General features: G+C 40.9%; 1 protein-coding gene across 1 annotated transcript in view; it reads right to left on the bottom strand.

Moving 5' to 3' along the window:
- nphp4 (nephronophthisis 4) overlaps positions 1-21,891 on the bottom strand; it is a 249,560-nt gene that overhangs the window by 217,559 nt on the left and 10,110 nt on the right. Inside the window, exons 4-5 of the mRNA XM_033629764.2 lie at positions 2,888-3,057; positions 2,525-2,589 (exon numbers count right to left, since the gene is read on the bottom strand). Of these exons, the coding sequence (XP_033485655.2) occupies positions 2,525-2,589; positions 2,888-3,057 (235 nt within the window). The remainder of the gene's footprint in view (positions 1-2,524; positions 2,590-2,887; positions 3,058-21,891) is intronic.

Genomic DNA, 21,891 nt, shown 5'->3' with positions numbered 1-21,891 from the left:
TGCTACAGCAGACAAGTGAAAATACAGCCATTTATAGTTTTAATTCATTCATTTTCACTCAGTTCAACTTTTAACCCCAACTTCATTTGCAACACATCAAGAAGTAATGAAGATATTATTCTTATCCGGGGAACGGTAGTTTAAAAAACAAAGTCGGGGAAACTGAATAAAGTGGAATTTGTAATGAATGAAGGATAAACACAATGTCAGCCTCCAGGGCATGTTTTCTCATTATAATTCCTTCACACAATCAGACATGAATGACCACCATAAGGAAATGTACTTATTTCACTCGGGCACAGAACAGTTTAAGATACTTGTTGTGCTCTACAAATTCACACTCTAAACGCTTCACATCAAGCAGTAGATGCAGGAGCTGTGTGTCTCTGTCACAGTGAAACTTAAAGCGATATAAAGAATTGAAAAAAAGGGCTCTGACTATAAAAGAGCAACAGCGAGAGTGGCAGCAACATGGCTCTTAAAACAAAAAAGCATCGTTCTACTAAACAACAGGCATATGTTTAATAATTCAGCCAGTGTAAGAGTCCGTTTGAGAGGAGGTTTTCTAATATTCATGTGACATGATAGCCAAGACAGGAACTCTGGCTCTCACTGGGCGCAGTGTTATTCATACTGTGAGACACTACAGTGTTTTGTAATTCATAGCCTTGGTTTTTAGGCCAAGCGAGGACATATCTAGACCAACCCCAAGCTTCAGTAGCAACGTTAATAATTCAACAAGATTTTTTCTGTAATGCTGAACCGATACAAGTCTAATATTCAAACATAATCCAATCAATAGTTATGTCTCCCAACACAACTCACACCCGAAGCCAGAAGAACAATCAAACTGTCAACCTCCAGCAGGGGATCCACAGTTATATTCATTCATCTAATCATCAGTAATAACTTTCTTCATTACCTATTCATTGTATATGTAATTGTTAGGTATCATGCAGAGTGCTACGATCTTTATAGTCATTCTGAGAGCTTGAGATACAACTTGCACATGGTCTATCAAAGAAAAACGTCTCTTAAAATTAAACTACAGAAATAACTGACACTGGCCTGGGCAGAAAATATGGAGGACGTGATGGTCAATAGTACATTGACCCTGGCCTCCTGGGAATACTTTCATTTCAACCTAAACGCAAGGGGCAAGGTATTGTCTGCCTCAAATGTGTGGTTGTCTGTCTTTTCCCTCTGTTAGACTGACCTTACATGGCAGCTGACCCCTCTGTCTGTGATGGTACCTGGCAGAGAATTCAGATACTTGACAACAAAACTCACCTTTGTGTCAATTCACACTTATGTTTTCTTCTTCAAATGTCATTGCCCATTACAATGCCCATGTTATAGTTTTCTCCCAGGACCTACTGCTCTGGTATCTCTTTTTGAGTTTTCAGACCAAATTTTTATTTAGTTTTTCCCCTATAAGGTTTGTGCTGGGAGTTTTTCCAAGTCTGTGAGGTTTTAGGATGGTGGTGCCAGTTGAGCTGGGTTAGATAAATTAAATGTTTAGCTTTTCAGACTACTTTATTGTACTATACGTTATCATAGCATAAGCCATCACTCTGATACTTCAGAGTGATGGCTTCACTTTATCGGTAACTTGCACATCTATGCAGATTCATTCTCTGCCAAGCTAAACTGGCACAGCAGAGCCACTCAACCCCCACCCCACACCTTTATGGATTACAGTCTCCAAAGGTTACACCTTACATAACCCCTTCAGACTATATAAAGTGTTAGTGAATTATTGATATGATATTAAATTTTGGAACAGCATAGCTTGCATAACATGGCAAAGAACAGAATGGAGGTGTGGCACATCACCCTTTATTGCTTTGTGTAGCTAAAGATGATGTGGTTGTCAAGGTTCTCAGCTCAGAAAGCACATGCAGCCTTACTGGCCTGAAAAAAAAATATTAGAAAGTCCCACATGTTCTGTGGCCCTCTCAGCTTTTCTACTGCATTACTCCAGGGACAAATACCTCAGTGAATAGGCCTAAGTGAGTTGAGGTAGAGCGGGTCATTGATTTGACCACTGTCTGTGAACACCGAGGTGCTCCTGATAGGCAGGCCAGCACCTTTCATGGCAGCTCAGCCACTGTTGGCGTATGATTGTGTCTTTGAATGGGTCAATGAGAGGCAAATTGTAAAGCACTTTTATCTCTAAGGTATAAAGGCGCTTTATAAACACAGACTATTTACCATAATAACAACAGACCAACTTGCGATGGGATCAAACCCGCCACGGTACAGCGATCCACATCTTAAAACGAATGTCAGCCAGAGGTGTAAAGTGGGGGGGCAATGGCCCCTTCCCTCCTTCCTACCCCCTTATTTGCGACACTCTTGCTCGAACCACACCTGTCTTCGAACTCGGCCTTAATTGTGATCTGAACCAAACCTATATGACAAAGTCTATCCAGACTAACACAAACTCACAAGGTGAAAACAAGACCAGCCTTTCTATCACTGCTGGTAAATATAGTACATAGTACATAAAAAGGGTCCTTACAGTCAACAGTGTCCTTCAGGAGGGGATGGAGGAGGCCTCTTGGTGATCCATGGTGTAGATTCAGCCTAGGAGATAAATTGAAACCAATCTGATTAGATGAATCAATGAATGGATGGAGCTGCTATAGCTGCCAATGTAACGAAATCATCTCTTATGTTGTGCCAGTTACATTTAATTCTCGTGTCAACTAGTGTCAACTCATATTATTGCAAGGGCTTCACAAGTATATGCAACAATCTGGCAAGTCCCTGGATAATATTCAGATGGTAACCCCCTCACCAAAACCTGTCCTGTCCTTCAACCTTCTCCTCATGAGAAACCGAATTAATACCTGGCTGGTGTAATTAGGAATAGGCTAATCACCTTCTGTCACCATCAGCAGCCTGAGCCTCTGGCCTGTTAGTAAACAGCTCCAGGACAGTGAAGCCTCGCCCCAGGGCCTGCTGGGAGCCGTCTGGCCTGGGTGACAACGACACCAGCTCCAGAACCACCACCGTGCTGGGCAACCCCAGAGAGGTATGGAAGTACAGGACCTACAGAACCACATAGCACATAGAGGGGAGAAAGATGTTATCAATCCTAGATCTCTGATTTGTTTGATATGTAGCTTGGATCTTATCTGATGCCAATGTCTGCGATCTAAACCGTAGTGTTGATTTTAAATGAGACAAAGGAAACATTGAATCATTGTGGCAATTGTGGCATCTGTGAGTCATAACAGCTTTTAAGACAAGTTAGCAAGTTATCTTCAGATAATATCATTACACAATATAACAAACGCACGTGTTCTGTTAAGAGTTTGTTTGACAGCTATCACACCAACCAAACTCAACAGCACTTACCAAGCAAACACACCAGGGTTCGTTTTAACTAACCAAACAAGTTAGGTGTGAAAGGGCCCTATAACAAATGGAATTTTGTCTTTGCAAAAAATTAAATAAAATTGCCAGTCAATCATGTTATGCCTTGTTCCAAAGCCTTCTGTTAAATGTATTATGCTATATTTTATAAACAGCACATCAAGAATCACTTTAGGGAAATGACATACAAACAAGTGCAGATGGTGCACAGTCCCACGGTAGCCTGCTCGGTTTTCAGCATCAGCTCTTGCTGGCATTTAGATTACTGCAGTCCAGGGACAGTCAAAACAAGAACATCATACACATATAGTATTGGGCCCTTGACACCAAGAGATCCAGGGAAACTGAGAATAAAAGTCACACAAAGACTGTACAATTTTCCCCAGGTTTGTCTGATTTCTCTGCAACAACATTATAAAACTTGAGAAAACAAAAGAAAAGGTACATAAAAAGGCTACCACGGCAATACAAACTTATTCCATGGTATACTTGTGTTCCAGATGACAGGTATCCTGAATTAACTAAATTTGGCTCCTGATGGCCTCATCATATGAAGTAAAGTCTTAAAAGAGGGCACAATTCTACGATCACTGTGAGAAAAATTAACTACTCCCAGCAACTGCTAGCAATAAAATGAAAATGACATCAACAGAAATGGTAAATCACTCACTATTGATTGGTTTGGAGGAAACAAAATACTCCCCTCAAACAAGACATGGGCTAAAATGAACATATCTAAACAAGTCTGAATGAGAAAGTGAAACAAAAAGGTAGTTTAGTCGGATTACCAAGCAAAAAAATTGTTTGCCTCAGACCCAAAAACATGCATATACTGATCAGTAACTTCAACAGTGTCTTCTTGATGTTTTCCATTCTCTATCTGTGAGCTTGACAACACATATGAGCTATACTACACATGATTTTCCTAAAACAAACAAACAAACAAACAAAAACAATGTGTAGACTTATACAAAAGAAATCCCTCTCAATCATTAATTATGACCCACTAGAGGTGTGTGGTGATGTATTTATCTGCGGAGACCCTGCCCTTTGCTTATTTTGCTGTGTTATGAACGCTGTTACGCAGGTGAAGTCGGGACTTAATAAAATGGCAACTAGGTACCAGACCATAAGCAGCTGTATCCAAGACAATGCTTCAAAAATCAAGGACAGAATTTGAATTGTCACCTGCTGCATGAATTTTATGTTTTCCTTAGCATAAATGAAGACATTTCCACCACAAACTGGTGCAAAAAAATCACCAAAATGCAGGCAACGTTTGACACTCAAATGTCCTGGGAGAAAGCTTAAAAGAAAAACCTTCATATTTCCATTTTGATGTGCCGTTTTTTGCCGACCCAACATAATTACATACTCTGACTTCATACCAATCCCCCAGTTACATTGCCTAAAATTGCATATGTTAACGACTGTATGAAAATTGTTTTTCATCTGAGCCCTTATGTTCCCAACACTTTTCAACACAAAGTGACGCTCTTGCAACTCTCTACAAGAAAAGAGCCAAACATCCAGGGTTGACAAGAATACCTGATTGGTGAGTGTGTGACACCAAACGTCTCACATTAAACAAGCAGGTATGTCCCCCTGGTGAGAAGGCTCTTTAGGATTATACTGGGGGAGTTTGACCTCGCTATTTTTACACAAGTTCAGAGGAAGACAGCCGAGCCTTGTGGGAGCCTTGTAGTCGGTGCCAGGTAGGTGCAATTGTTTACAGACTCTGATCTGCCATTCAAATTGGAAATAATAGCCTACCTACAGCAGAGCCACACTGATTTACATGCACAAAGGCCTGAATATGATAAAGAGACCCACAAATGCTCTGTGATCCATTGGTCCCCAAGCACAATAAAGCCTGTTATTTTTCAAAGCCATAAAGAAGAACATGACAGTGTCAACAGAAAAAAATGGCATAAGTAGACATGAGCTACCTTGAAATACAGAGCCAATTTCTCCCAGCCCACTGTGGCAGAGCCTGTTCATCTTCAACCCCAGCTATCAGCCACCACGGAGCAGTATATTCAAATTCAAAACCTCGAAGGCATTCCTATTTCAGCCACATCAGTCTTTTATCTATGTGGACGGTGAGTTTAAATTACTAGTTTTCCAAATACAAACACTGCAGAATACAAATGGGAAACATAGGAGGCAAAGATACTCGTCTAGCCACGGTTTGATTTAGCTGTTTGTCCGTTTGCCTTTTTTCATATATTCACCGGACGTTGTCTTACCGACAAATATGTTGAGATCCACAAAATAGCTCATAAACTGGTGTCTGCTAAGATGAAAGTCTCTTGCTGGAGGTGATTCAACATTAACACATTTTTGTAAAGGCTTTATCAACACGGGCAATGAGACAGAATGGGATAAGTAACAATGTCTGGTATCAGAACAGTGAGGCTCTGAAACTGTGAGGAATCACTTTCAGTGGAAACTTTGAGAGAGAAGTTGTTTTATGCAATCTTAACAATACATCTGTTCTCGTCTGACAACTGACTCATTTCTTAATAATAGTAACATGCTTTTTCTGGTACTGAACATTTATTCTGTGTGTTTGCTGCGCTGGATTTCAGACAGATATTCTCGCAGCAACAAACACCAGCTGAGCTGAGAGAGTAAAAATATCCCCCATCCCAAGATGCATGTCATTCAGTATTCATGGGCTGAAAACTTTACTTTCACTCGGTTTATTTATTTATGTATTTATCTATTTCCCTCCAACCTTAACTCCCAAATCAAAGTCTCATCTGTGACTGAACTTCTCTTGAACCTATCCCATGCTGTATAAATGAGACATTCAGGTGGGGGGGTCCCATATCTTCTATTATGTTCACCCAAGTTTCCTCCCCATGTGATATTGTGGAATTTGCATTGTGGTCAAAGACGTAGTCCCAAGCCTCAGAGCAATCCAAACACGGACATTGTTCATGACGGATTTCCAATTCAAAGGTAGAATTTCTTTTTCATCTGCCTCACTGCTTTGATATACCTCCAAATTGATTCTGTTCCAATCTCAGGAAAAAAAAAGGAAAAATAAATAAATAAATAAACACAACATCCAAAAGGAGCAAATATCTCCTTTCCTCAATGTGAAGTAATTCAGATTTTCAAAGGATGTAGTCAGTGCTCAAGAAAACAGCCATGACTCGATATGAATATTTTAAAACATAAAACTTAACTAAGGATAAAAGAGTGTCAAGTGTTTTGAATAAATATTTTTATCTAAATTCATTATGCATTAGCTGATTTGTACAGTTTTTTTCACAATGGTACAAAATTGCTTTAAGCTGCAGCTTGTTCCTCCTCACTGGGCCTTATTAATATATTTTACAATACAAATTCACAGATGGAGAGTTCTTACATGTCCTGTGTTGTTGTTCAGAGCAGGGCAAAAGCATGATGGTGCTATGTCTTCCACCTACTGTGAGTTAAGAGGTGAGTGTTATATTCTAACAGGAAATGAAGCAAGGCGTGTTCCAACAGAAGCCAACTGTTTTGTTTTAGATAACTTATTGATACATGCAAAATGTTGTCTTGTGGGAAAAAGAGGATTCTAAATTTTTAACTTTGCATACTGCTACCCCACTAGCTATCGGAATATATTTGTATTCATGTTCAAAAATTAAACACTGACACCTACTTCAGTTTGCCTGAGCAAAGCTCCAAATTTGTACCATTTCAAGACCGGCATAAACTGACTACACTTTTTCCCCAGAACTTTACGTTAAGGCAATGTTTTGAGATCTCGCTCCTTCCAGACACCACAGGAGCACTGGGAGATGTCATTGAGAAAACAGCTTGCATCGGCAGCAATGCCAGGCGCAGCATATGTCGGACCTAATGAGAGGTTATACTCCACAGCGACTGTCAACAAAGCAGTAATCGATTCTCACAGGGGTAAATATCCACCCCCCGCAACTTGAGTAAAGAGGGGCGAACGGCAATGGGGTGACATTAAAACATCATCAGCACAGAGGCATGTAGCTTGAAGTCACTGTCACTACTGACAGCCAGCCTGTCTGCAGCTTCTGGGGGCTTTGCTGAGACCCCTTTGTGGGTGACAGAAAACTTAACTATGACAGCAAAGAGGCAAATGAAAGCGTGAGGGAGCTGTTGTGAGATGTAAAGCTGCGGTAGAAAAGAGAGAGCCAGACAGATAAAGGGAGACCACTGTGATGGTGGTTCTGCCTTGAATCTGTCTCATAGTAAACTGGTTTTACTTGCTATGGCAGCAGGTAAGAAATGTATCATGGGCTCCATCCAAAATTCCAGACTAACATGCTATTTAGTATGCTAAGACTGTGTGTGAGATTGTTTCAGTGTGTCCAACACCTTGTTAAGAAAACCAACAGTATGTTAACTGCACACTATTTCCAGTGAAATATTACAGTATTCAAACAGCAGACGCTGTGATGGCATACATATCCCTCAATGCATTGTGGTAGACGACAGCGTAACACATTTTTTTAATTAATCTTAAATTGCCAGTGGAGCTGAGGTTGGCACAGGTTGCTATGGTTACGCTTCTTTAACCCACAAGAAGGCTGTCAGGAAGTGATGTGGTAATTACAGCTCACTGCTCCTGAAAAGATACATACTGTTTGCAGCAGCAACAATTAATCAATTAATCAATTAGGTGTCAACTGTTAAATTGATGGCCAACTAATTTGATAAGCCTTAATCAGTTTAAGTAATTTTTAAAGAAAAATTTTATGATTTCAACTTCTTAAAAGTGAATATTTTCTGGTTTGTTTCCTCCTCTATGACAGTAAACTGAACATCTTTGGGTTGTAGACGAAACAAGACATTTGAGGTCATCGTCTCGGGCTTGACATTTAATAGACCAAACAATAAATTGATTAATTGAGAAAATAATCGAAAAATAATCTACAATGAAAACAATCATTAGTTGCTGCCTTATTACTTTTATTTACACAAAATTATGTTGAATATTGGTGCACACGCTGAGTATGTGGTGCATAGTGTGCAATTTTGGATGCAGCATAAAATGCTTGAATGAACTGCTGGAATGAACTTATCACACTGCCTTTGAGGCAAAAAAACATTTAATGTGGTGTGAAGCTGTCTTAAACCTGCCAGTTTAAGACAGCTTGCACTGCCTAATTTCATGCATAAAATTAATTCACAGATAAAGAGTTTAAAAACATCCATCTATATTTGGTTTGACAGCTGTTTTAGTGCTACGTTAAATCATAAAGCTGACTTACTGTTTGCTGAAAGATGACTGTAACCAAAACTGTGTTACATTATGTACGCATCAATCAGTGATTTGTAATGTGTATACATAAAACTTAAACAAAAACTTGTGTAATAGCTTCATAGAGTCCTATTAGTGGCTGCTGGTGCTAAACAAGCAATTATGTGCCTCTCACACTGCTATCAGACTGTAAAAGCTGAGACTAATTTTTCCTGCCCCCTCGAGGTGGTCTTTCAAATGCCTGACTTGTGGGCAACTGGGCAAGCACTGAAGGGGGAATCATAGGCATTGCACAAAACAAAGAGGCTGCAAATGAGCATTGGTTTTGCATAGAGAGGTCCAGAGCAACTGGAGTGTAATTGACAGGGCCCTGTTGTTTGACCCCTGGAGGCTTCCCAAAAGAAAAGCAAACAGGGCATTTCCATTTAGTCAACATGCTGGCTGGGAGGCTGGGAGCGCTAGTGTCAGCTACCTGGGACTTAGATAACAGGCCAGCTCCACATGCCTGTATGCCTGTATTAAATATATGCATGTTAAGCATGTACCTGAATGCATGTGACTGTGTGTGCACGTGTGTCTAAGATGAATAAAGGCTGCCATCAGACAGCACTGGGAAAAAAGGCACACACAATACATGATCAGGCTTTAATGCAGTACATATGTGTGCATGTAACTGTGAGCTCTACTGTATATCTGCTACAGCTGCCTTCCTCTTGGTACTTTGTTGTTAAAAGCAGAAACTCAGAGGCATAGCTCAGCTCATGAAGTGCTATGAAGCTAAGCAGGCACACGCACTCAGTAAGATTCTTGGCTGCAAAACGCTTTGATACTAGTTTTGGCAGGATAGCCAACGCCTTAAGGTGGAGGCGAGAGAGAGAAAGACAGAGGGGAAGAGAGAGATAGAGTAAGTCATTTGACAGGCACAGAAACAGCAGGTATCAGCATCGCAAATCCTCTCGCTGTGAAATTCTGTGACTGTCACCAGGATGGGAGAGACAGCAGTGCGGATGATAAAGAAGCAGAGAAAATGAGAGGGATGGAGGCTCTAGGCTTCCTTGTGGCCAATAATGTCACTGGATCGCAGCTGGGGCAGATAGGACAGAGTATGCGTATGTGTGACAGTTGAATCGAACAGATTTCCAACAAGAGGTCCTCACCGGTCCCACTGAAATTGACCCAAGGGAAAGCTACCAAAAACAGCGAGGATCCAAAGAGAAAACAGACCGTCAGAATCGCTCTAAATTAGACTGCAGGATAATTAATCCCAAATAGAGCAAAAGCAGCAACTCTGGCAGCATCATGATGCACCACAAATTAACAAACAGAACAGCAATACATGTTCCAAGAATCAGTGTAATGTCATAGCAATGAATTCCAAAAATATTTCCCTATCAGGCTGAATATTATTTACCTGGACAGATTTAGACCTCTGAGTCACTGCCACCATCTCTAATTTCTTTCAATGATTTGGACATGTCTGCTGCTATTCTCATTGGACCTTTGTAGGTGGGAATACACTGCTTGGGCAGTGTCTCAGGCGCCACTATAATGACGCAGGGGATACCCTTTAGCACCTGTATAAGACGCTCCAGGTAAATGGACTGCACTTGGATAGCACTTATCCAGTCTTCCGACCACTTAAATTGCTTTTTACACAACATGTCACATTCACCGATTCACACACACAGTCACACACTGGTGACCAAGGCTACTGTGCATGGTGCCACCTGCTACTCAGTAACCATCCACTCACCCACACGCCAATGGAACAGCCATCGGGAGCAATTTGGGGTTCAGTATCTTGTAGAACCGCTGATCTTCCGATTGGTGGACGACCCACTCTACCTCTGAGCCACAGTCGCTCAGGCCTTCAGTCTACTCCAATGTAAACCCATCAGCATCATTATTAAATGATCATAGCAACAGACATACTATTAAGAGTGTGAAAGTCTGCCTAGGTTTAGAGGGAAGGGAGGTGAATGTGTCCAGCAGGCAAGACTTTGACCCAGAGGACTGGTGTTCATGTCTCGTGTGAAAGTTAAAATCAGCTATTTTGTCACAGCAGTCGTTCATTTCGTCAGTCCTTACTCACTCGTCTGTCAGTCTTTTCCTAACTCCAAACAAATGGTTTTGTTGCCAAGACCTAACCACCAACCCCTTCTGCGCCAAGATCAGCGGATCCTTTTTGTTTTAAGATGCTATGCAAAGGCTGTCCCTGGCGTCATCATGATTGGGCTTGGGTTTCTGACTAAGCATCAAAATATGACAAGTAGGGATGAGATCATGTTGGGTATTAAGAATGGCAACGTCATGTTTGTGTGCCGGACCCGGTAAAATAGCAAAAGAGAAACCGCCACAAAAAATGGTGATGACAAAAAGTGTAGATGGGATTGACACAGCTTGACCGGTTGTTGTAAATTAAAATAACAACTCCAGTCCAGATCCAGTGTGCAGGATTTAGGGAGATCTATTGGCAGAAATGGAATATAATATTCACTATCACTATTCAACTATCAATCATTGTATTTTTGTTATCTCAGAATGAGCCCTTCATATCTACATAACTGGGAGATCCTTTTACACAATGTCCACCATTTTGCACTGCCATGTTTCTACAGTAGCCAAGAACAGAAATAAATCAACCAAACACTGACTCTAGAGAGGGCCTTTTAAGTTTTTATATTACCCAAAGACCATCACGGGTAAGCAAGAGGTGGGCAGAGGCTTCAATACAGTATAGTGGAGGGGTATTCAGTTGGTTGCAATCTGCAGCCTCACCACTGGATGCCAGTATATCCCACACACTGCTTCATTAAAGCAACAGTTTTTTAACCAGCATGAAAAATGTTACATCAATGCTCCGTAGCAGCTGCTAACCGCTTCAGTGTCAAATTAAAAAAGACATCAACAGGACAGATACTATGTCAGTCACTGGTGATTGATTGGGTAAAACTACACCACCTCCCAAATAGAAAGCTGTTAACTCAAACACAATGTTGCTCTTGCTGAAGAGTTGGTAAATTTGGATCCTTGCAAAAATGCATAACACACTTCTAAACCCCTATACAGTTTTAAGAGGGCCATTCTGCAGGATCAGAGACGTAGAAGTGGAGCAGGCAGCTTGTGAAAACCTAAAGCATGACAGGTGAAAAAAGGAACAAGGAGTGTAATGGAGCTGATTGAGAAGTTGAAGGCAGAGAAGGTGTTCTTTTCTATCACCTGAGTGACTGGTGCGAGGAAAAAAAGAGGCTTGGGCTGCATTAATGGAGGCAGTGAATGTGTCCCCTGAGGTGTGCAGTGGCTGAAGTAGAAAAAAAAGTGGTTTGATATAAAAGTTTATGTCATAAGGACAAAACAGAGAGAGAGGGGAAAAAGAACAGGTGGAGGACAGGGAAAAGCTGATTTATCAGCCAAAGATGAGAGGACTGCAGCAATTACTGGAGAAACAGCCCAATTATGTGGAATCCCTCCAAGGAATGAGGGTGACAGTGATGCGATTTCTATCCAGCAAAGGCTTTCATCGACCAGTAATTCTCATTTTTCAAAAATCTCCATCTGAGGCTATTTTAGACTACAGAGAATTTTTAAAAAGCTAGTGAGGCTACTTTATTTAGAAATGAGCAACCTTTTATTGTCATTGTAGATGAGGATGTCTGGCCAGCATGTATACAACTGAACCTCAATAGTTTTCTGGTACTGGCCAAATAGAGAAAACAGGCATCAAATATCAGATTCATCATCTTGCTTACTTATTGTTTGATCTGACAGTTCCAGATTTAAATCAAAATTTAAGATGATAACCAGACCCAGTGGGTATCGGCCAAAGTCATAAGCCAGACAGTAAAAACATTATGATAACCATAGGTAAAGGAATCCAACATAAAAATCATGTACAGTAGTGCCCTGATGTTTGGCATGGACATTTTGGGCCTTCTGACACCCTGTTTTTACCATAAATGCAGAAGTGTGACAGAAATAGATTGTTGACGTATCACTGTTGATACATTTCAAAAAGAATACATCCACCCACAAAGGAAAATAAAGCACATTTGTTGAACATGAAGGTGCATGAAAACACTTGGTCTGCTTACTAGCATTTCCAAAGCTTTCAACCACATCTCAAGGTCTTTCCTTTTTATATGTTTGCCAACTGTAATGCAAAAATACCCCAAACATTATTTCACTTTGGTTGACAGGTGCAAGGCCAAATGTTTAGCATGGAGCACATGCTCCCTTATCTCTAATCACAAAGATTCGGACTGAATGGAGTCTAGTCTCTTGCTACACTGGCTCTATGTCCGCTATCTCACAGCAGTAGATCTGTGACCAGTATCGTGGCTGACCATCTTGCTTCACTGCAGCAGCAGCAATTACACGTCAATGCTGCACACTCTTGTGCGTTACATTGATCTTTTGAGTCTTTTGCTTCCGTCGCTCTCACAGAATTTACTCTATATCATGAGCTACTTTGTGGTTTTGGAGTTTATGATTTGGGTCCTCTCAGTGTAAGACCAAGCAGCAATATTAAAAACAAGTTAAGGTCAAGCAGGAAAACGTTGTTTGTGTTGTTGGACAGTGGAAAGCTTAAACTGTCAAGCAGCAACACCAGTTGACTTATACTTCAGCAGCCAAATAACCTTATTTGTATATCAATTATTCACCCTGTGTTATGTTGAAGTTTTGGAGAAAAAAATGTTTTTCTCACATGCCTTGGGTGACAAAATAATCCAAAAACTGAGAAGGAGGGGTGCCTGCCTTAAACAACAGCAAAACTATATCAAAATATCCTTTTACAAACTCTGGCACAACCTATGCAGTACAATCAAGATCTCATTTACCCAGTCGCATGCTCACTACTTCCCATACACGTTAAATTACCTTGCACAGCGCTTTCTGATGGGAAACTGAATTGAAACTGAAACTTATCCATGCTCTCTTCAAAGCCAGACTCCAGTAACAACAACAGTCATTTTACCTTGCTGAACACACCAGCTGCTGGTCTACCACCTCCGTGATCAGTTTGTTTTTGTTATTCTGTGACTTTGGTGAATTTGAATTAACCCTTAAAAATCACCAAGTTACACAGTAACACAAACTAACTGATCGAGGCATCTGTAGACCAACAGGTCCCATGTTTAGAAAGGTTTAATTCTGGTAAGTACTGAGCCTATGACTGGATAAATGAGAGTTGGCTTTTACTGCACGAGTTGTGTGCGCGTTTGTAAAAGGATATTTTGATATTTTGTTGTTGTTAAATGCAGCCGCCTGTTTCATTTTAGGATACTTCATTCACCAGGCAGACCAGGTTTTCTTCACAAATTCAATGTTGCACGGGGTGAATAATTCATATAAAAATTATTGGGGTCTAAGTATTATGGAAGGAAAATTAACTACAACTTTGATACCAGTTAAGATGTTTGATTGATGATGACACAGTTTAGTGGGAAAGAAATATTGGGTGCAAAACTGACACTTTGGCTTGAGAGTGGCACAAGAGGAAAGCACTGAGTCACTAGATGTCCAAAATGTAAATGGTTCATCACCTGAGGAAAACAAATGTTACTTTAATTTCATGATAATCTGTCTTTTTGCAAATCAACATGGACCAAAAGGTTAGTCAAGAGGTAATTTTGATAATAATACTAGATTAAATGTTGGGAAGAGGTCAACAAAATATTTAGGTATCATGCTCTAAAGACTATCTATAATACATGTCATGCTAATGTGGGAAGTAGTTGTCCAAAGGGACAACTTTGGACCATACTGATCATCCTCAAACCCCACAGAAAGTGAGGAAAATGTTCACAATTTCATTTGAATCCAAATGTCACTTCTCTGAAACACACTGTTATTACCTGAAAAAAAACGCTTTCTCTCTAGATATGAGGAAGACAGACACTGACAAAGATTATGTCTCCAAACTGACTCGGGTATCGCAGATGAAGTTCAAAACTGACTAAGGTCCTGAAAACAGAGGGAGTGTCGACTCTGAGTTACATGTATCCTGACAGGTTATATGCCCTGGATCACAGCCAAGCCTGGTCTGAGACAGATGAGAAATTAACAAGATGAAAGAACAGTAGTAGTCCAGTAATTGTGTCAGACATATAGCTAGCCTGCTTCAATGACAGTCCGAACCTATTGTCAGCATCACACTTTCCATAACACATGCCTGTACACAATAAAAACCTCATCAGCACAACTCACATAACCTTTCCCTGAGTCCCTGTTCCTCGTTCTTAGCTTTGCTGCCTCTGGTGTTCGCTGCCTTGTCCCTGACTCCAACAAAAAAATCCGAAGACTCTGCATTCTACAACATCCCCAGCTTTGCCAACGACAGATCTCAGCGCTTGCTGGGTAAAGTCTTAGTTTGTCACCCAGGTTTTGGTCTCCTGACATTTTGTAAATCCTGTCTGAAATGCCTCACAGACAAACTGCGGGCACTGACTGTGAATGCTGGAGATGCATCACAATAAGGGAGGAATGCAGGAAATATACAACGATGAAAGGGCTGGAGGAACACTGCCAGACTTCAGATTCAAAAAGGTATTCTATAAAGGTGTATTTCAATGGAAGTCGGAATTGACATGTCAAAGCCTGCAACAACAAAGTACACGACAGACAGAACCTCTTTCTTTCTCTCTGTCTCAATGTCTCTCTCCCTCTCCACCTCACACGCAGGCAATGCAGACCCCCGGGAGTGCTGATAGCAGAATTATAGGGACGAGCTCACTCTGTGTGTGCATTTGAGCGCAAGAGTGTTTGCATGTGTGGAGGGAAAAAAGGGAGGACGGAAAAAGAAATGAGCTGGGGATGGCACAAGAACAGTCAAGTAAGAATCGAGTCAATACACACCACACACACTAGAAATAAGTCACACACACTAGAAATAAGTCACACATGCACACACTCCTAACACTTCCTTGGGGCTCTCATCTCTCCCTACTGTCACCTCGGCAGTAGCTCTTGTGGCCCTTGAATTCCCTCGATCACACACACACACCGACAGTATATAGCTGTGTGTTTCGGGGTGTGCCACTCCAGTGTGTAAAGCTGTTAAGCAGCAGCTGCTCCGCTAGATGTTTGGTCCCCGTGGAGCTGAAATATTGATCAGTTCTCGGGCAAGGCAGCAGCGTCTGCACCCCCACCATCCCCATGTATAATTGAAGTGTATATCTCTTAGTGTGGCATGCCAGTTGGGAGAAGGAATTAAGCCCCGAGGTAAGCTGAAGGCCTGTCTGTGCTGCTGTAGCAGCTCCTTTGTCCATCAATCATATGGCTTTTCACACAGGCGGGTTTCATAGGCTCGCTACATTTACTGTAGGAAGTGCCATGCCCTATAAAAAAGAGAATGGAAGACAGAATATAACAAGACTCAATATAGCTCCTTGTTTTACTGCTCACCATTTATCTGAGCTCTAAGCAGTTTAAAGGAGGACTCCTTTGGGCCATTTTGGACTAGTGAGCATTCATACAGGAGCACAATTCAATATGTGAAAGGATTTTTGTTGTTATACATTTTTCTTTTTGTCAACAAGTCACATGAGAAGACCTAAATCAACAATGTGTTAGTCTGTCTCTGAGTACTTGGACTTCAAAAAAAAATCTTCAGAGTCCATGTTCATGGTACCAAAGAAACACGTTATCTGGTGCATTGATGTTTTTTAAAGAACAAGTGAAATAAAATACATATGTTCCCAGTTTTAATCCTGTGTCCCTGTGTCAATTGATCATTTATCGCTTGTTATATGCCAAATATATGTTAAAAAAAAAATCAGTTGCGGAGTATTCTTACATCAAAGTCCCTGTCTTTTCCTGTAAAACAATTTCAAATGTCTGATGACTCATCCTGCACTCGGAGGCATTTACAGAAGTTCATCCAGTCAAATGAAACTTTTGGTGAATATCTACCACAACGGTCATTTCAGCCCACACTTCATCATTTGTGGTCTGTAGCTAACAGAGCAATATGGAGAGAGACAAGAGGAGATGTCGCTGAGGACTCTTTCATTCATCTCTCCCTCGTCCTTCTGATCTGCGAGGGACGTGTGTGCGGAGCCAACAGACTGCTGTAGCTCCTTATCGTGTTAAACTCTAGGCCCACCCACTTTTAAGTGGTCTAATCAAATGCAAAGGATTTGATTTAAATCCATTTTTTAACTGTACACTGCTCAAATATTCAGTTTCACTGGGAAGTACATCACAGCACAGAAGATATAGACGCTCCAACTTCTGCTTCACTGGGACTCCAACAGTTCTGTACACTACTGGAGCTCTATGGCACAGAGTAACAAGCTACATCAGGCTTTGGATACACAGCCAATAATTGTATGTAGGTGACAATTCATAGTAAATAGCATAAAAAATATATTATATTCATATATTTCCATCTTATTCCTTAAGACTAACACTGATAACAAATCTAGTCTTCCTATGTGTTCTTCATATGAAAGATCTCAATCTATATATTTGCCACAGTCCATGTTTACAATTTCCTGTAAACATGAAATTGCTTGCATGGAAAATAAGGAATGAATAAGAAATAGTACATATACGCAGCACAGAGAAGCAAGTCACAAAAACACAATATACTACCACAGCAAATACAGGTGTGTATGATACACACTGCGTTGCAGGGCAGGCTGAGCAGAAATGTGCATCCTGATTAATATGAACACCAGCTGCTGTTTAATATGCAGCTCGTGAACGAGTTTAAAAAACATTATGCTTTAAATGTGATGGTTTACAGACAGGTGTCGTAATTACAACTACGCACGTTCAAACAGCCTGCATTTTCAAACCAGACACAAACACAGTGCACTTATTCATGGGGTTTGTGGATAACACTTAAAATAAAAAAAGTTTTTCAGCATAAATAAATGTGTTGCATTAAAGTGTTTTAATCAGTTGACAACTTGTTTTAAGAAGTTGTTAAAAAATTAAGAACATTTCTGAAATTCTTGAGTGGGACTGAATTAAGATAAATAACTAAATAACAACACAACTTCTGGATAAATATTAAGTTGGTTCAACTTAATCAAGCTTTTCGAGGTCAAAGCAATAATGTTTGTTGTACTTAACCAATTGGGATTGTTGGATTATAAAAGGATTTACTCATTAAGGCCACAGTCGGAACTACTTAAACAGATCCATGCAAATTGTTACCTTATTTTTTTTAAGTTGAACATGTGGATTCTTTTTATAGTGTGAGGCAACGCAGATTGCTGTCAAAAATGTATCTCTGTGTGGTGTGGTGCATGTATGTTTATGCCATGTCACCAACTTGGCAATCTCTTAAGCCTTCCACATGCAAAGAAAAAGAAGTCTGTTTATCAAACCTATTCACTTAAGCCAGTTATGTAAATCTAAAGCAACTGGTTGAAGAATCCATAGGTGTAAGATATGCATTTGAAATAAAAGGTGATAATTGCACCATTAGAGCAAACACAACCCACACATATGCAGCATAATATACACAGCGGTTTAAATACAAACACACCATGTACTGTGCGTGGTTACATCTGTGGTCAGTAGCTGTGTCTTTTACTGTAGGATACCTGACATTAAAAGTCAGCCCCCTCTGTTGTTTTTTTCTGCCTGTACAACCATAAAGCATGATTCTGAGCAACACATATTAAGTGGACCTTGAAGACAGATTATTTTGTCAAACTACTATTTCTAAAGTCAAAAATGAAAACTGATGTTTAAAGGCTCCGCACACCCACTCAGTTGTTTTCAGCACATCTGCTCAGGTTGACATTGGGAACATGTTGGATATCATATGATGTGATGTCACCAGTCTCAACATATTAAAAAGCTGACATAATGTAACTCGTCTATCATTTTTTGCAACCCACTTTAGCTGAAACCACACCCACTTCCACCTGATGAAAACAGTCTGCCAGACCTCAAGGCACAATAACTGGCTGCCAGCCTACCGCTGCTGCTATCTGGATCTCCACTTGTATATGTGTATTTCTAGTCATCTGACCACTCAAAGCACTTTTTCCACTACCATTCAGACACACATTCACACACTGGTGGCCAAAGCTACCATACAAGGTGCTGCCTGCGACTCAGTTTTTAACATATTCACACACCGATGGAACAGCCATCAGGAGCAATTTGGGGTTCAGTGTCATGCTCAAGGTGACATGCAGACTGGAGGAGCTGGTAATCGAAACCGCTGATCTTCCAATTGCTGGACAACCCTCTCTACCACTGAGCCACAGCCACCCCAAACTTGCAAGTGCATCCATAGATGTACCGCACAGCCCTTTTTCATTCCCCATGGAAAGTTTGCTATTCCAGCAGGGAGTTAGATGGCAGTCCAGCCACTGAAGGTCTGTCTCTGCAACACATGACAGCTACAGTGGCTTAGAAAATAGAATTATGTGTAGCTGAAGGAAAGTATCGCCTATTTTCAACCAGCTCTGTGTCATCGCATTGTGGACAGTGTGTGCAGGCAAGCAGAAGTCCGGTAGACCTATGCTAGCAATGACCAGGGAGCTGCGGGCGCTCATGGCACTGGGGGAAGCCAAACACTGCTCATCTGCACACACTACTCACACTGTGATGACAAAGCTGGTTAAAATTCCACAGAGTTTCCATATAACAGCTGTAGCAACTGGAATTTAGCCAGTGACTGTAAAAACAGGTAAACACATGAGAGGCATACACATGTGAAGAAGACACATAGACACATAAAGGAGGTAGAGGGGCATCAAAACCCAATGTCCTGTCTCTGAGGAGTGGAATGAGAGAGGGTAGATTTCCTCAGAGTTTTTGGCAAGAGTGGTTTTCAAAGCCACTGATGAACTCAAGCTGTGCCATTTCACAGGGCCCCCAGCATGCCATAGCAAGTACAACTTGCAGCAGTAGGCTGGCAGCCTATCATCGGGCTGTGACATCTGGCAGCCCACTTTCGTCATGCAGCAATGGGTGTGGTTTCATCTAGACAATAGACACTGCCATACAAGGTGCAGCTAGGGAGAGATGTCAGTGCTGAAAATAGGTCTAATGACGCAAAGTGAAAACACCTGCGTGGGTGTGGGTACAGAAATATTGCACATTTTCCTAACACAATTTCAGCTCTTCATTGTTTAGTGATATTATTGTTACTTTTTCCATAGTTTAACAGTTGATTATTTGGGGTGGCAGTAGGGACGGCTGCTGAGACGTGGGCTAACTTTAGCAAAGTTAATGAAAATAATAATGAAGACTAACAGAGAAACAGCATAATAACCAGCTACACTACTACACTGAATGTTTCAGGTTCAATCAATGGGCGCCTTTCATCACAGATGTATTCAGGTTGAAACACCTAAAACTGCATCGACAGGGAAGAACATCATTTATTTGATTTTTTCACTAATAGTGTATTCTTTTCTTGTGGAGATAAATTAAGAATTGAAGTGAGAATCTCACATTTCTCTAACAATAGAGAAAAGTGCAGAGCCTCTTCCTACGTGACAGCTGAATGAAAACGCTTGAATGGATCATGAGTGCAATCATGTGTGATAGACTGCAAACACTGTATATAGCACACAACAACAAATATACTTAAGTCAAAAGACAAGTTTTCCTTCAGCTGAGCCAGCCTTTCTGGAGTATGTGTCTCCTTTTAGAAAGCAAGCCAAAAAGGGGAGGGGTGGAGGCTCTAACAGTAGCTTCCCTACAGCACTGACAGCTTAAATTTGGCAACATATTGTACGCTTTAAGTAGAAAACTTGTGCTTTACAGGATGAATGTGACTACTGCCACGTATTCATTACTCTGAGCCCAAGTTTAAACCATATGGGATTTTTCACTTTGAAACCAGTTTGCTCTTTAGAGAACAACTATTCAAGAAACAAAAGCGGAGGAATTGCATGACTGATGTTCAAATGTTTTCCCATCGGTGAAGCACTGTCTTCCTCTGTTTTTCACTGCTTTGAAGTCATGTAATAAGGCTGTGTATGTGCAGGCTGGTACATATGGTGGTATTGTTTTCATCACAATGTGGGGACCAAGACATGAGAGCCCACTCTACTGTGGGGGGGGCTCCTTTGGTTTAAGGTAGGGTTAGGGTTAGCGGGTTAGCGAAAGCATTAGGTGTATACATGCAGTTAAGGTGAGGATTAAAAGGTAGAGAAATAAAATATGTGTGCGTGTTTTATTCCCAGTTTATTCTGTGCAGTGCTACCTACGTAATGCCAAACAGCATTAGGAGACAAAAAAAACAGAGGTTGCACGGACAGGAACAAAACTTGGCCTTTTCTCCAAAGCCCAGCTGTCGGCCTGATAATGTTGCACATATGAGAAGGAACCACTGGCTCCCTGTGAAGGCAGGGAGTTCAAATGGAGTGATCACAGTGAGAGACAATGCAGAGAGATGCACATTTCTCCCTGCCTCCTCCGGCCTCTCAACTCCTCCGTCTGCACCGTCTGTAGCACAACATTGCCCTCTTCTGCCCGCAGCTTTCACTACCTTAGACTGGAACGAGAGCTACCTTGTAGAAAATATCCTAACAGTTGTCAAATGATCTGAATCATGATGTGAGAAAACCAGCCACTGGTGAGAAAGTGCAAATAGCCTGGGTGATTAAGGACACACTGTACAGGATAAAAAAAAAAAAAAGCCAAAAAAGGGACATTCGTCCAAAAGGATGGCTTTATAAAGCACATACACAGAAGCCCATGACATGTCCAAATGGCCTTCTTCTTTCTCAGTAGCAGAATCCAATTGAAGTGAATGTAAAATGACCTAAATTTCCCTTTGTGCATCTAACCAAACAGACCTAAATTCAAGCAAAGGCCCTAATTTTCAGTGTGAAATTATTGGGCTGTAATAGCCTCCTTCCATGCATAAAAGCAGTCTTTCAAAAGATATGAAAATCATTAAAGCATTGACAAAGAAATCAAAACCAAATTTGCACTCTATGTCCAAAATAAAAGCTTTATAACTCAGACTTGACAACCTGAAAACAACTCGTAAAGCCACACAAAAAGCAACAGACGTCGGCATTGTCAAAACGTCTTGCCTCTGCTGGAAAGTGAAAGAAATGCAGAGACAAAGGCAAGAAAACAGATTTAGTAAGAGCTCCTTTTTTCTCTCTTTAATCACTGTGCATCTTTGCTTTTCACTCGATATTAAAACCAATCCATCATGGCTGACTGGGGGGAGGTGGGGGGCTTGCAATTTTCACCCGGCTCCTGTAACTTAGGAGAGGATCCCCCCTCTGACATTATTTGGATATCAAACAGCAATTTGCCACTCATAAACACCAGCA

This window comes from Epinephelus lanceolatus, chromosome 8 (assembly GCF_041903045.1).
Source record: "Epinephelus lanceolatus isolate andai-2023 chromosome 8, ASM4190304v1, whole genome shotgun sequence".
In the NCBI taxonomy this organism is placed as follows: domain Eukaryota; kingdom Metazoa; phylum Chordata; class Actinopteri; order Perciformes; family Serranidae; genus Epinephelus; species Epinephelus lanceolatus.
This window is presented reverse-complemented; position numbering and strand designations above follow the sequence as displayed.